Source organism: Physcomitrium patens, chromosome 25, assembly GCF_059467195.1.
Source record: "Physcomitrium patens ecotype Gransden chromosome 25, ASM5946719v1, whole genome shotgun sequence".
In the NCBI taxonomy this organism is placed as follows: domain Eukaryota; kingdom Viridiplantae; phylum Streptophyta; class Bryopsida; order Funariales; family Funariaceae; genus Physcomitrium; species Physcomitrium patens.
In genome coordinates, this window is record NC_143434.1 from 3,327,000 (window position 1) to 3,341,572 (window position 14,573).

At 41.2% G+C, this 14,573-nt stretch overlaps 3 protein-coding genes across 3 annotated transcripts; 2 read left to right on the forward strand and 1 right to left on the reverse strand.

Moving 5' to 3' along the window:
• Nucleotides 1-1,976: 1,976 nt before the first annotated feature.
• LOC141045013 (protein TIC 20-I, chloroplastic-like) lies at nt 1,977-3,255 on the forward strand. Its single transcript, XM_073531846.2, has one exon. It carries the CDS (start codon nt 2,133-2,135, stop codon nt 2,988-2,990), a length of 858 nt encoding a protein of 285 aa, XP_073387947.1. The 5' UTR covers nt 1,977-2,132; the 3' UTR covers nt 2,991-3,255.
• A 392-nt stretch (nt 3,256-3,647) lies between these two features.
• On the forward strand, nt 3,648-5,326 carry LOC112278244 (3-hydroxyacyl-[acyl-carrier-protein] dehydratase, mitochondrial). Its single transcript, XM_073531847.2, has 5 exons — nt 3,648-3,766; nt 3,844-3,958; nt 4,126-4,373; nt 4,527-4,642; nt 4,805-5,326. The coding sequence occupies exons 2-5, from the start codon at nt 3,898-3,900 to the stop codon at nt 4,887-4,889; spliced, it is 510 nt and encodes a 169-aa protein (XP_073387948.1). The 5' UTR covers nt 3,648-3,766; nt 3,844-3,897; the 3' UTR covers nt 4,890-5,326.
• On the reverse strand, nt 5,249-11,371 carry LOC112278293 (protein HIRA). The gene is made up of 12 exons (XM_024511547.2): nt 11,232-11,371; nt 10,343-10,612; nt 9,686-9,937; nt 9,314-9,505; nt 8,844-9,064; nt 8,499-8,649; nt 7,372-8,382; nt 6,998-7,211; nt 6,543-6,777; nt 6,188-6,316; nt 5,909-6,005; nt 5,249-5,654 (listed from the first exon to the last, which is right to left on the reverse strand). Exons 1-12 carry the CDS (start codon nt 11,337-11,339, stop codon nt 5,502-5,504), a joined length of 3,033 nt encoding a protein of 1,010 aa, XP_024367315.1. The 5' UTR covers nt 11,340-11,371; the 3' UTR covers nt 5,249-5,501.
• Between the last annotated feature and the right edge of the window lie 3,202 nt (nt 11,372-14,573).

Here is a 14,573-nt window from a genome sequence, read left to right on the forward strand (position 1 = left end):
TAAGAAATAGATGGATTTTACTTAATCAAGACCAAATACCCTTGAATAGCTCAAAGAGTACTCAATTTTGATGTCTTCTTCTTTATTTATTTTTTTATTTTTTTTATTTTTTTTTTGTAATTATAAAAACTAATCAAATTGTGGAGAACCTATGTAATTAACACTGCAACAAGGATTGGTCTTGTTCTTTGGTCAACAACCTCATGTACTTGTGGTATATTTACCATTATAAATTTTATTTACTAAAATTTAGTGGGATCTTTAAAGTCAAATTCATGAGGATATAGTACAAATGATAAAACGCTTGCTTTGCATGCAAGAGGTAAGAGAATTAATATCCTGCATTTTCAATTTTGTTAAAAGGTTTGTAAATCCTTTTCTGCTACCTCTTTGCTTTTGAATTCTTCTTCTTCTTCTAGTCTAGAACCTCTTCGTCATCTTCATTTACCTACTTCCAAAGTATTGATGGGTTGAACCTAATTCCTGTAATCTAAACCACTTCATTATATACAATCAAATAATGTATAGAAAAAAAATATCAAAACAATTATTTTGGAGTCAATTTCCATGACCATAGATTTATAAAAAAATTCTCTTGGCCCTAAGAATTCTATTGTTATCTAAGTTTTAAGTACAAATTGCTACAATTCTTATAATAAAAACCATCATTTTATGTAATTCATGATTTCAAAGCTTTAAGCTTTGAAACATATCTTCTATGTTGGTTTGTTGAATCATGCATCATGAATTATATTACATGCAATTAGTTAGTTGAAGTTGCATGTAATATAACTTCATCGACCAATTTGTCTTATAACTTCATCTACCAATTCATCCTATAGCTTCATCCATTAATTCATCTTATAACTTCATCTACTAATTCATCCTATAACTTCATCTATTAATTCATCTTATAACTTCATCTACCAATTCGTCCTATAACTTCATCCACCAATTCGTCCTATAACTTCATCCACCAATTCGTCCTATAACTTCATCCACCAATTTGTCCTATAACTTCATCCACTAATTTGTTCTATAACTTCATCCACCAATTTTTCTTATAACTTCATCTACCAATTCGTCCTCTAACTTCATTCTCTAATTTGTCTTATAACTTCATCTTTCGATTTGTCTTATAACTTCATCTACCAATTTGTCTTATAACTTCATCCATGTATACTTCCATGCACTCATATAATCATCCATTTGGATTTGACCCATCATCAACTGTTTTGCAAGATTATCATATGCAAAAATCATGCTAGGATCTTTTATTTTACATTCAAAAACTCAAATTAGTTGTTAAAGTAATCACAACTTCAATCTTAAACACTTTGATTTTTTTAACAGACAATATTTTTTTTAAGATTAAGTATAGGGTTTATCCTAGATTTTATTTATTGTGAATTAGAAAAGAAAAGAAACTTTCTTTAAGATTAAGTATAGGATTTATCCTAGATTTTATTTATTGTGAATTAGAAAAGAAAAGAAACGATAAAACAAACATATAATGATTTGAACGTATTACATTATACTTTGTCTCTTTACATTTCTGGTGGAACTCCAGACCTTCATTGCATATCATTTCACTCTGACTACATTGCAATGTATGCCCTATAAGACATCAAAAGTAAAGAAAACAACACAAATGTTAGAAAAACTATGCTATAATTGTTTTCCCACTTGATCACAACCAACATCCAACTATGCAATAACTTATTTCTCACCACACAATTTTAAAACAAAATTAAGCCATCTACAAAAATAAAATAAATTGTAAAAGTTGGATAACAAAGGACGAGCCAGTTTCATGTAATGCAAAAAAGAAAAAGGAAAAACGCTCACGAAGAATAGCTGAAGCTCGTGTCGAGAGTCCACGGCCACGTGGCAGACAGCTGGCAAGACCGAAGGAACATGCAGTGTGAACGCAAAAGGAAAGGCCTCACAGGGGGGGGGGGGGCTTATCCGTGAAGGGGTTTTAGCAACCCACTCCCACTTCGGATGATTTGCGGCTATCGCTTGGATTGTCGCTAATCTCCACAAGGCGATTCGGGGCTTGCATCGCTGTAGGGTGTTGTTTTCAGAAGGAGCTGGGAAGGAGTTGCACGAAATTTTTTTCTATTGGCAGGATGGCTTCCTTTGCGGTAATGCAGACAAGCTCATTGTCTCAAGTATTGAGCTATTCGAAGATGGCGACGAGAAGTATAGCTTTTTCCTCTTCTGCTTCTTCTGCTTCTTCTTCTTCATCAACGCATCTTACACCGCTGGGATGTGGATTTGCAATCTGTAATTCGGGTTTACCGGCAGGCGCGAGGGGAATGACTTTGAGTCACAATAAGCAAGTATTTGCACCCTTAGGGTCCATGTCTTCTTGCTTTCTAGAGGGTGAGAGTGGTAGGATTTGGGGGAGTTCGACAGTCAGCGAGATCACGTTGAGGCGGAGACGATGCAATGTTACTCCCAGGGCAGCCACCGAAGATGTGCCATCGTTCAAAGGATTCGCACCTATGCAAGAGAAGCCCAAATTCTGGTGGCGTATCTTGGCGTGTGTGCCATACCTAATGCCTTTAAGCGAGACGTGGATGTACGCGGAGACTGCTTACAGTTTGCACTCCTTCATAGAAGATTATGAGTTTTGCACATATCCGTTTCTTATCCTCATTGGTTCCTTACCCAGCTGGTTCTTGCTGGCGTATTTTTTTGGCGCTTATTTAGGCATTGTCCGCAACAACCGATGGCCTCATTTCTTGCGGTTTCATGTGGTGACGGGGATGCTTCTCGAGATTATAGTGCAAGTGATTGGTACCGTGAATGATTGGGTGCCCCAGGCGGTGTACTGGGGCAAATTTGGAGCGCACTACTGGCTGGCTGTTACATTTGCGTTCTTGTTTATTGTGCTGGATTGCATTAGGTGTGCTTTGAACGGCATGTACGCTGATGTGCCTTTCTTATCCGATGCATCCTACATGCAGATTCCTTACGAATAGTTGTATATGTGAAATGCTTTAAGTAGGACAGAATATGTAGGTATTTTATACAGGAGGCAATTAGGTCGATCTTGCACGAATCATGCATGGATTTGCGTTTGCGTCCCCGGAAGGTCAGGAAGCGCAATTTCTAGTGCCTATTCCACAATTTTCTTTGCTAATGGAGGAAGTTTGGGTAAACTGATTTGGTTGTCTAGGCCCGATTTCCTGAGTGCATGTAGGAATGCAACACCTTATCTGATCAAATTTTTTGTTCCTGTTGCCATCTTCCTAGCTTACCTGTGTTACCTCTCTCACCTTTCATATTTTCCAGCAGGCTGTACGCACTGCCACATTCTTAGCAAACGAAATTCTCGTTGAAGATGCTTAGTTCTATTGCAATTGCTTGATTTTTAAGTATGTCAACTAGCTGTGAAAGCTGCTATTTAAATATACGAAGGAAACAGAAAATATTGTCTACTTCGCTCTGGTAATAGAGACAGGCAGAGATTGCCGAAGGGACTTGGTATCACTAAACGTGGGTCGAACACTGCAATTCGAAGTCTGACCTGAATGATATTGCACGAATTCAGCACTTGTTAAACTGCCACTTCGCTAAGGTCAATGTTGGGAAACCTCTTTTGAATCCCATATCCTTGTGCAAATCCTCAAATGCCATCGACCTGTGCAGATTCTGAATACATCTTAAGGTACTCTTTAAAGGGGCTCTTCTCACAATTTAGTAGGGTTGCCACTTGTCTGGAAGTGTCGCCTTGGTGTGAAGACTATCACAGAAGGTATATTAATTTACTCAAGGCTCACCTAAACCCTAGTCCCAAAGCCTACGACCAAACTATTCATTTGTTTTACTCAGCTCGGAATCGTTTTGTTGGAGTGATTACTGCTGAAGGTCGGGGGTGCAGTCACGATGGCTGCGAGCAAGGGCAGCACATTGGCTTCAATTTCCGCGAGATGGTTGGCTTCTCAAGGTCAGTCCCAATCGTAACTCTCAGCGCTCCGCAACTTCAAAAAAAAAAAAAAACTAACTAACAAACAAACTCGACATCGAGAATTGCGTTGAGATTTCCTGTATGCCCCTACTTGTTTGATTGTTGATTAATCCTTAACGAGGGATTCCACAATTATTGGGATCTAGGGCGCAAGCTTTCGACAACGGCGACAGGTCTGAAGAAGGAAGGAGCTGCTGTGGTGCAAGAAGGGCAGAAATTCGAAATGGAGCGCCGGTTCACCACGGAAGACGTTGCATCGTATGTTTCACTATGTGGGGACACCAATCCCATACACACATGCGATTCGGCTGCTCAATCTGCAGGGTTTCAGGGGCGAGTCGTGCAGGGCATGCTTTACGCTGGCCTTTTCCCTGCCGTCATTGGTTCCAACTTCGTAAGCTGAAATCTTAAATTCCTCTTTCTTTTTTATTGCATAAGGAATTTCAACCTACATTGGTGCAAATTATGTTGCAATATATTTTCAAGCACCAGTTTAAAAGTTTCTAGATTAGGGCTGCCAAACGCCAGAGGTGGTGTGCGTGTGCAGGACGGAGCCGTCTATGTCTCCCAGACACTTAATTTCCGAACTCCTGTCCTTGTCGGTGACGATCTCTGTGCGGAAGTGGAGGTCATCGCTGTCAAGAAGCTTAGACACCACTATAGGTGACCATAATAATTGATCCCTGACACTCATACAATCTCTCATCCATCTTTGTTCAGTTTGGTTTGAGCAGTGTTTCCCATCTTCCAAAGCCGCTTCAGTTTATTTGAAACCTTGTGGTTTTTAGGCTCTGAGAGTTCCTTGTTGCCTTGAATGAATTCCAGGGTTACGTTCGCTACTCATTGTTTCAAGAAGGGAGACCCTGCAGTTGTGGTAGGCGGTGAAGCTGTGGCTTTACTTCCCGTGTAGGTAACGTAGCACACAGCATCGACATCCGAACAATTGCTGCGATGGATTTCAAAAGACTTTCTGGGAGCCATCCAAAGCGGACTTTCAGGCCGTTGTTGTAACTGGAAGGACATACCACGTTAGTATTTTTGCAATTGAGGGTTTTTCTGTCACAACCGTCTGTCTTATCAAAAATATGACCAGTGAGTTCACAAATTGCGTGGTCTATTTTGTTTCATACAGTACCGGATATTGGTCATAAACGCTAATGAAGGTCGTGAGTTACTTTCCAACCGATCCTTCATTTAGAAAATTTCAATTGGGTACGAGATACCAGATTTTATCAGTGGTACGGTAAGTAACAATGGTGTCTCACAGAGTTGAAAGTTGAAATGGAGCAAACATGGCTTCAAGAGTTATATTCTTTTTCTGTTGATCTTCACAACAAAGAGTCAAAACACTAGCACAAGGTAAAGAACAAGCTCTTACATGCTCATGCCATCCTATTGCGTCCTCTAATATCATACCTACCATGTTACATCATGCTTTTATACAACAGTTTCCGAAATTTCCAATGCTAAATCACAAAAACGTGACATGGTCACCAAGGGTGAATAGTATCCAGTGTGATAATCACAAAATTGAGCCTCCTGGTTCTAAAGCCTTCTCAGCAGCTTCACACTCAGTGACAAGATCCACAAATTCATTCAGGAGACGCTGGATAGCTCTGTTTGATGCCATTGCTGGCAACACAATCCCCTTGAGCAACTCTCTCTTGCTCATGCCCTGCGATATGGAACATCCAGCTTGTCAATGCAAACGTCCAACCGAGCAGTTTCATAACATAGTCCGGACACAAAAGACACAAACACAAGTAAACTGATGAATCTTGATTGTAAAAAAAAAATTAGAGAACTGCCATTCACCATCTTCGGCATTGCAAAATCAGTCATAATACTGCGCTGCATTATTGGTAGAAAGACGATCAATAATTTTTTAAGTGAATATGTGGACTGTAGGAGCGCAAGCAACGTGCTTACAAGGATGTCAGGTTTAGACAACTGCAGCTTTCCAACAGAGCCAACAGGTCCCAATAACTCTTCACAAAGCTCCCTTAGCCGTGCTTCGTCACTTTCCCTAAAGCGTCCACAAACCCCATCAGTACACCTTAGCGGCTCTAAATATCCCTCTCCTGTTATCACTTTCTAATCCTACTGCTTTATAAAAAATAAAAAATAAAATCAAGTAATTGACGAAAGCATCAAGAGCCCGGTTTAGATTGACAGTGGAACTTAAGGTCCAGAAGGAAAAGTACTTACTTTGATAAGCAGCGCGCATATGCAACGAGACACCGGCGATACTCGCTAGCGGACTTCAGCGCTAAAGCAGAACTCATTTGAACTTCCAGATGGACTCGTGTCTGCCATTTCTCCTCGGAAAGGGACATTCTTGCCACAAAATGTTTTCAAAATCAAGAAGTGAGATTTCTTCTTATCTATTAAAAGGATTGTAGGCCAATATGGGTATACACTACAACATACAGCAGGATAATGATTTCCTTAGATAATATGATCCTCTTAGATGGTTTCTTCAAGGTATGGTTTGGAAGAGTGAAGGCTATGTTTCAATTTTAGAAATAGACCCAGGATGAAGTTAAGATTTGAGTAGACTAACCTATTCCAAAGGAATGATGGACCAGCCGCTACAGCAACACCTGCCTGAAGGTTTGCTAGTTCCCCATCGTCAGCGTCCGGCCATGCGGAAACAAAATTAGATGCTGGAAACGTATCGTCAGCAACTCTCAACCAACAGCACATGCTGGAGTTGAAGATAAAAGCATGTCGATTGGCCAGTACTACAAGCGGAGCTCCTGCCTTAGAGAGTCTCGCAGAAACTAGTTTCATCGTCCCTACACAATCCAACACATACGTCAAGATCTCCCACAAATAGATCACAATCAGGACATTCCAGTCTCAAATACTTCGAATTCTGTGCCTATATTACCAAAACGATTCAAACGTTCTTTGAGTATTAACGGCTGCGATAGAAAAACATTTTTTGGAAACGGAAGCACTGCTAGAATCTAGAACCTATCAGAAGAACGAATTAGAAAGGATCCAGCTTCTCACCATTACTGGCCAGCATTGAATTTGCTGAAGTGGAATTCAGAAGAGGGCCTAGTGATTCATGAAGTAGGCGCCTCGACTCTTGCAAGTCCCATAAATAAAGTGATCCATTCCGGGTTACAACCATTAATTTCCAGTTCTCGTCACAGTCCATAAACGCTGCTGCCGATCCCAACATCAGGCTCGGCTGTGCCCTGCGTCCAGCCTTTGTATAAATCTGGAAACATGTCCGACTCTACTTCAGTCTTCAATAACAGTGACTCCACGCAGCGAAGTGTTCAAAATAAAAGGAGTTCACCAAGAAATGGCCTGGTGTAGAATGTAATGATTTATAAACCAAGACCGAGCTGTAGGAGAAATAATAATTGATAACGTACCTGTAGACTACCGTCTCCACAAGCTACAGCCCAAAAATTGGAATTTCCAGCCAGAGCAGTAGGCATGGAGACTAAGTAATCACACCAACGAACCTCTCCACCTTGAGAGCAAATTATCTTCGCCTTGGCAGAGCTTTCACGTATTGAGATGGGAGCTGTAGAGCCCAAAACTGATCCTAAATTACTTGTACAATCCGCGGGCCTGGCTTCCAAGTAAATAGGAGCTCGGTTTTTAGAATCCTCACCACCAGCACCTTCAGGCTCTCGGATTCTTATCGATAGCACTCCCTCAGGAGTAGTCATCTTTTCAGCTGGTACCACCACATCCGCTTGCACACCACCACTTGCAATATTTGGTGGTCCTTCATTGCCCACGCCAATTGCAACAACAGCAGCTGAACTGCAGCAAGCCGCGGGAGCCAAGGCCTCGTTCAGCGCAGATCCATTGCTTCGTTTTGCGGGTGGCATGTCAGGCTTGACGTAATCTTCCGGCAACTTCCGCTTGAATGCACTTTCAGATGATTTTAATCCGATGGATCCCAAATCCTCTTTTCTAGCGTCAGCCGTGATTGTAACGGAATCATTCTTAATAGTACTGTGCAATGCACCATTGCCAAACACGTCATCCCCTCGAGGTGGGCCCAAAGGTTCTGGAATGATCCGTCGCCGTCCATCGGCTCGCCTGTACTCCGTCTGCTTGACTGGGCTCGGATTTACTCTAGGAGTTAGAAGGGGAACACTTGGCACAAGGCTGCCATTACGAACATCTGCACCAAGAGCAGGCGCTGAGGGAGGTTTAGTCGGCACCTTTATAGGCACCTCGGGAGCAGGTGCTGAAGGAGGTTTTGTGAGCACCTTTTTAGGCACCTCTGCAGTAACTGCGCCATTTTCGGCTTGGGATACTGCTTTAGTTGAGTCGATAGTGTTTGCATTTGAAGCATTTCCACTTCCCCATTGCTTAGCCGCTGCCGCTTCCAGCATTAATTGCGCTGGGCTTTCAGCTACCGTTGCCTGAAACGTCATGACATGTTAAGATAGAAGCACGAACGACATGGCACACACCGAACATGCCCAACATGAGTTGTACAAACATAACCTTGATCAGAAGGGAGACGAACAAAACTAACCTGTCGGACGCGAAGATCACCATAGCGGCTCTTTTTAAACTCTTCCATTTCTGCGTCAGATATTTTTTCACCGAGCTCTTTGCGTTCAAATTGAAAGGACGCAACAGATCCATCAAGAGAGCAGCAGAAAAGAGTATAACCATCTGGGCTCCTGTTTAGCAAGTAGAGATGTCATGTTTAGAAGTACGTGAAGTAGTGTAAACCCTGGAGTTCCAGGACTGTAAAAGGTGAACTTTATAAGCCAATCAAGCTCTTGTCTATCAGCTTCTCCCTCCACGACTTTGTAATAATTTACAAGCATGATCAAGACAACAAAAGTATGCAGCAGTAAGATGGGGAACGAACCAGGAAAGGTCAACCACACTTTGTTGAAAAAAATGCTTCCCAATAAATACCGGACGAGGACTTCCAGTTGTCCACACGGAAATACAGCAGTCTTGGCTCCCGATAGCTATAACGTTATAAGGCGGTGGTTCTTTAGTTTTCGAAGAAGTCCCATTAGCTGCCCCTAATATTGCTCCATTTCCAGCTACATCCACTGCTCCATCCGCAGGAGCCTTTTTCACCTGATTCCAGGAGTTTTGAAATGTTATTCACAGTCAATGTAGTATAAGGTTCATACCTTGCACAAGAAAATAAAAACCTTCAGGGTGTTGTACCTCTTCTATTGAATCCTAGAAGACTGAATTTAGAATCTTTTGCGCAGTTGTGTCCTCTAACACCCCAAAACTTGACTTCTAGAATTTGACGGAAGTTTAGAAAGGTCAGCCGTATCATATCCCATACTTCCAGAGACAAAGTGCAATCGTCTTTACCTTACGAAACATAGAATGATTAAAACGGACAGCCACAACTGGTGCGTTATGGCCAACGAAATCAAAAGATGCCATCCACTCTCCCCTCTCCAAAACTGGTGCTGTATGACTCGGGTTCTGAAAGCCGTGGGTTGTGGCAATGAAGTGGCCGCACGGCGACCACCCCAATCGCCTGAAGAACGTAGACCCAACCTGGACAAGGTCTGCAAGTAAGTACCCCAATATGCAGATGAACCTCCAGATAACAAGGACTGCCATCCTTTCATACATTTTAATGCATGGAATACACAAGCTTGTAATTCAGTCTTCAAACAACATCTAAACTGATACAACAGAGAGATGCATGGTGCACTACAAGTTTCTGAAACTTACAGTTTTTTCCCATGGCCCTTCAACCTTTTTCACCATGCTCCAGTTGCTAGTTCGCCAGATTATTACAGACTTGTCATCGGATTGAGTTGCCAAAAAGGATCCAATGGGATCCCAGGTCAACCCTTTCACTAGACTCTGATGACCAGTGAGAACTGAAAGGAGGGCACCAGTTGAGGTTTGCCATATACGAATAGAGTTGTCCAGACTACAGCTAGCAAGCTGAGTATCATCCGGAGACCACCCAAGATCCACCTACTTCAGGGAACGCACACACAGCCAATCAAACGTATAATTTAGTGCCTTAAAAGAACGTAAGAGTTCATGTTCAGACTAAAGAACTCGCACTTGCATCAAAAACCTAAACCTCGTCACTACCAACTCACCATTAATACAACTAACACTAATGAACTTTAGGCTCAAGTACATGTTAAAATTAAAACCCAATTAAAAAAATAAAATAAAAAAGTAGAGGCAATAAGTATACGATCCTATTCTATCAACAGAAGTAACACTATTTTGTAGGTGGACATGACGATATCATCAAAATAATCTCATAAAGGCCACACCGGAATTTTTTTGGTTAAATTCGATTACAAAGGGTACGCACTTCATTCATCAATAGAAGCAATGCATGGAATGAAAGGGACAGAAAAATACCACGTCAGCAGAATGACCCCTTAGGGTAAGAAGAACCTTCCAGTTTTCAACATCTGGAGGTTCCCCACTCCCGAATTCCGTAGTGCCGGAGCCGGGCCTTTTTTCATGAATATAAACAACCTGATCGTCGGATCCAGAAGCTATTTTCTGACCACACTTTGCCCATCGAACACAATTGACAGAACCAAAATGGTCTCTTAATGTTGCAAGTAGCTTCGTGTCTGAATCTGTTTCTTTCTCTGCCAATGGCTTCATATTCCATATTCGTACCTTTACACACAGCGGTTTTAATTATGAGCACTTTGCCTATGCATTGCAAATATTCATGTAAAAAGTTTACCCTACTTGAATCTCCATATTCCTGATTGATCTTATCATTGCAGTTGATACCAGAGAAGAATCAAGCGGAAGCACGGTAGAAGTAAGTATGCTGTAGAATTTCTAAAATAATACAACCCTAGCACTTCGAGGGAATCACGCTCTCATACTCATGAATTAAACAGACTGACAAGTTCACAGCATCCACTATAACGTTCCTGAAAATGAAGAACATTACTCCGAGTGATGTTGCAGCTTGCAGTAGTTCCTAACGTGAACCTCGAAACCTAAGATATTCTACACTGCTGCATTCAAGCACGGCAGAATGCAAATCTGCGCCCCCCAATTCTCATACTGTTGGAGGAACGCCACTAAGCGATCAAATAGGAAAGCAACTACACATCATCCTAGACGGCTGTTACAAATACCTACACTAAACACCACCGCATCCACATAGTAATCTCGATATTGTCAGAATTCCTCCAGAAGAAACAATCGAACTACCCTTCTAAAAATTACGAAACAATAATAAGGGAGAACATTCCAAAGTATGACAAGTGCATGTGAATACCTTGTGATCCCCTCCGGCTGTGGCGAAGCGTAGGCCATTGGGCTGCGTGTCGACGGAGAAAATCTGGAGTCCGGCATGGCGCAACCACGTAGGCTTTTCCACGATCATTCTGAGGGGCTACTTAAGCACTTCGTGTCGCCCCACCCTTGCCCACGCCCAGCCCCTGCGTGGGCAGGGCCTCGCTAACGTCGTGCCAGAGAACACACGGTATGAATAACGAAAACCATGTACAAGAGATACCGGAAATGTCTTAAAAGAGGAAGCGGAGGAGCACCACAGATGGGAGACCAGAAGGGGCAACGGGAGGAGCGAGATGGGTTTAAGGTTTACATGCGGAAGCGGATGCCAGACAGGAGGCTGACATTGGCTTTGCCCAGATTGAGGAGCGGTGACAGAAAGCACTGCTATGGTGGCCCCTGAATCAAAGCCTACCAGGTGGTCTGCGAGGCTTCCAAAATGTGGCAAGAAAGAAAATTCTGTTGTGTAGGTTTTCTCACATGCCACAAATCATACAAACCTACAAAAAAAAAAAAAAAAAAAAAAAAAGACCTATCAAAAGTTTACCAGACACACATACATGGTGTAATATGTAACCCCCTCCATCGTATTCATAAAAAGGTTATGTCCCTCCTAGACAACCGTAGAAACCACAACAGACACTACCTGCAAGAAACGAAGAAGCGGCGCAGGGGAAGAACAGAATGTTGCTACCATGCCACGGCCAAGAAGGTGTTCTACCTCCGGCTTTCCTCCCCTTCTCTCCTCTCCTCTCTACCCCTCTCTCAATGCCCACACGCTCCAAACGGAGCCAGGTATTAATAGAAAAACTAAAAGATTATTATTATTATTATTATTGTTCTTATTATTATTACTACTACGAAGAAAAAGGACGTCACAGAAAGAAACCACTTAAAAGAATAATCACAGCAGATTGTGATCCAAGCCAAACCCCTTGTCCAACCAAAGATGACAATGAAAAAGATGAACCAAGCTTTCACTAACTTCTGAATGAGTTAGCGTATCCACAGTCAGCTTAAGCCAATCCGCCACCCTAAGGTTAACCAGCCAAGGTTGTTCGGTTTCTCCAATGCGGGTGTGACTCACACATCCCTGAGAACAGCAGTAGATCAAGGGGATGGATGTGTGACAAGCAACAACTGACACCAAGCAGCGTCACTCCACATGACCTCCCTTCCTCTCTCTCTCCCTCTTTTTCCTTCACTCTCTCTTTCTCCTCCTCCTCCTCCTCCTCTTCCCAACCTCACACCATCTCGAACTTACAAAACCAATCAAAATTTATAAAATATCATTTATTATTAATAATGTTATTTCCAATAATAACTATTCACCATCGTGGTATCAAAAACGATACTCTGAGGATGAGGAATAAGAAGAAGAAGAAGAAGAAGAAGTCGCACAGCTTCAGGGATTTATGGTTCTCTTTAAGAAAATTTCCTTCAACTTCTGCTTGTCGTTGGTTTCCTGGTGAAAGGGGAACCGTCCGTCACGCTTCGTTAACTAGACATAGCGAATGAGAAACAACCGTCTCCACTGGCCCCTCCATAATGACTCCCAGCCCTCCCGCCCTCCGGCTTTTGTAAAAGCTCTGGAGCCCTGTTGCGGCAGCGAATGCGAGGGCGTGACGAAGCGAAAAACCTTCGCAGTCAAAAACAACAACAATTGTTGTTGCAAAAACACACACACGCACACACAGTCAACCAGTCCTCATCGCAATTAGGTCATGGTATCCAGGGGCCTATCACCGTGGGTAAACCCCTCAAAGTTACCACCACCTCGCGGGTAGATTTACCTCCCCGCGCGCTCTGGTAGCACTTTTTAAATTACACTCCATTCGAATATTCGCTTCTAATGCGGTACACGTGGCATGTGATATTTTCGGGGGTAGGGCGTATGGCCGTGTGCGTGGCCCCCCCTATTACTGACCCGCACGGTGTGCGTTCCGCGGTTATGAGGTACAGAATTAGAAGAACGTTCTGGAGAAGTGGAGAACGAAATCTACAGCTCACACGTACTCTCTATCTCTCATTTTGCCTGAGCTTCAGTTCTCTTGGTTCACTAATCGTGAGTTGGATGACTACTGTATTCCCTAAGCGTAGAAATGTACTGGTAGAATCTACATTGGAGAAGTTGCGAAGCGTTCGCATGGAGTTCCCATTATGTTCCCGAAGCCTGGCTGGGGAGCGTTCATACAGTCAGATGTTCGGCGCTGTTTTGTCAACCAGTTTGCAAACGGACGAACGGACGCATTTCATCCAATATGATTGGATGAAAGTTGTACATTAATTTCTCCTCTATGCTGAATATATGCTATTTTATTTTATTTTATTTGGCGTGATAGTTATTTTTTGGGTTAGTAACGGTAAATAGCGCCACTTGCAATTAATTATTGTTGTTTATTCACAGTGAATGTATGGAGAGTGGTGTCATGACGTTGGTTTTTATACTTTTAATTTTTAATTTTCACCAATGTTGAATGAATTACTCTATTTCAAAACTTTGTTCATGAGAAAATTATTATTCAACACAAGAGTAAAGAAAAAAAAAAAAAAAAAAAAAACAATGAAGGTCTTTGTATGGGCATAATATTTTTTTAAAAGACTTTAAAAATATATTATTATTTTTTTATTCTCAAATACTTCATCAAAATAAATGAAAAATTATTACAGATATATATATATATATATATATATATCATAAAATAAAATAGGTTTTTCTTTTTTTTCTTTTCTTTCATCACAACAAATATTTCTGGTGCGATTTCATAACCTTGCAGTACTCTATTTGCATCATTTAATTTTGGAAAAGTTTTGCAATCAGTTTTCAAGTTCAAAGTTCTTGCAATAAATTTGTAAAGTGTTGTTTATAGGTTAACATTGTCCTTTCATGAGATTTTGAGTAAAAACCAACCTTAAATTTTCATTTCAATGCAGTAGATTTACAGTGATTACTCATATTTGATTTTATTCCAAACCAATTAAATTCTAATGCAGGTTTTAAAGATAGAAGAGTCCCGAGTAGTGATCAAACTTTTAAAATAACATAATCACTTACACATGTGTAAAGTAAAATTAAAAAAATAAAAAGTAAAAAATAAATACCCTATGCAAGTCAAATTTTCAAAATTTCTTCAAATGGAAAATTAAAGTATATATATATATATATATATATTCTTGGTAAATAGATACATGAATGAGAAAAATCTTAGAATTGAAGAAAAACAGCATAAAAAGCATTTGATGAAGCATTTACAAAGCTACTTTTTTTAAATTAAATAGATTTTTGAAAAGACTAAAACCAAAGGGAAAATAAAAGTATAAAACA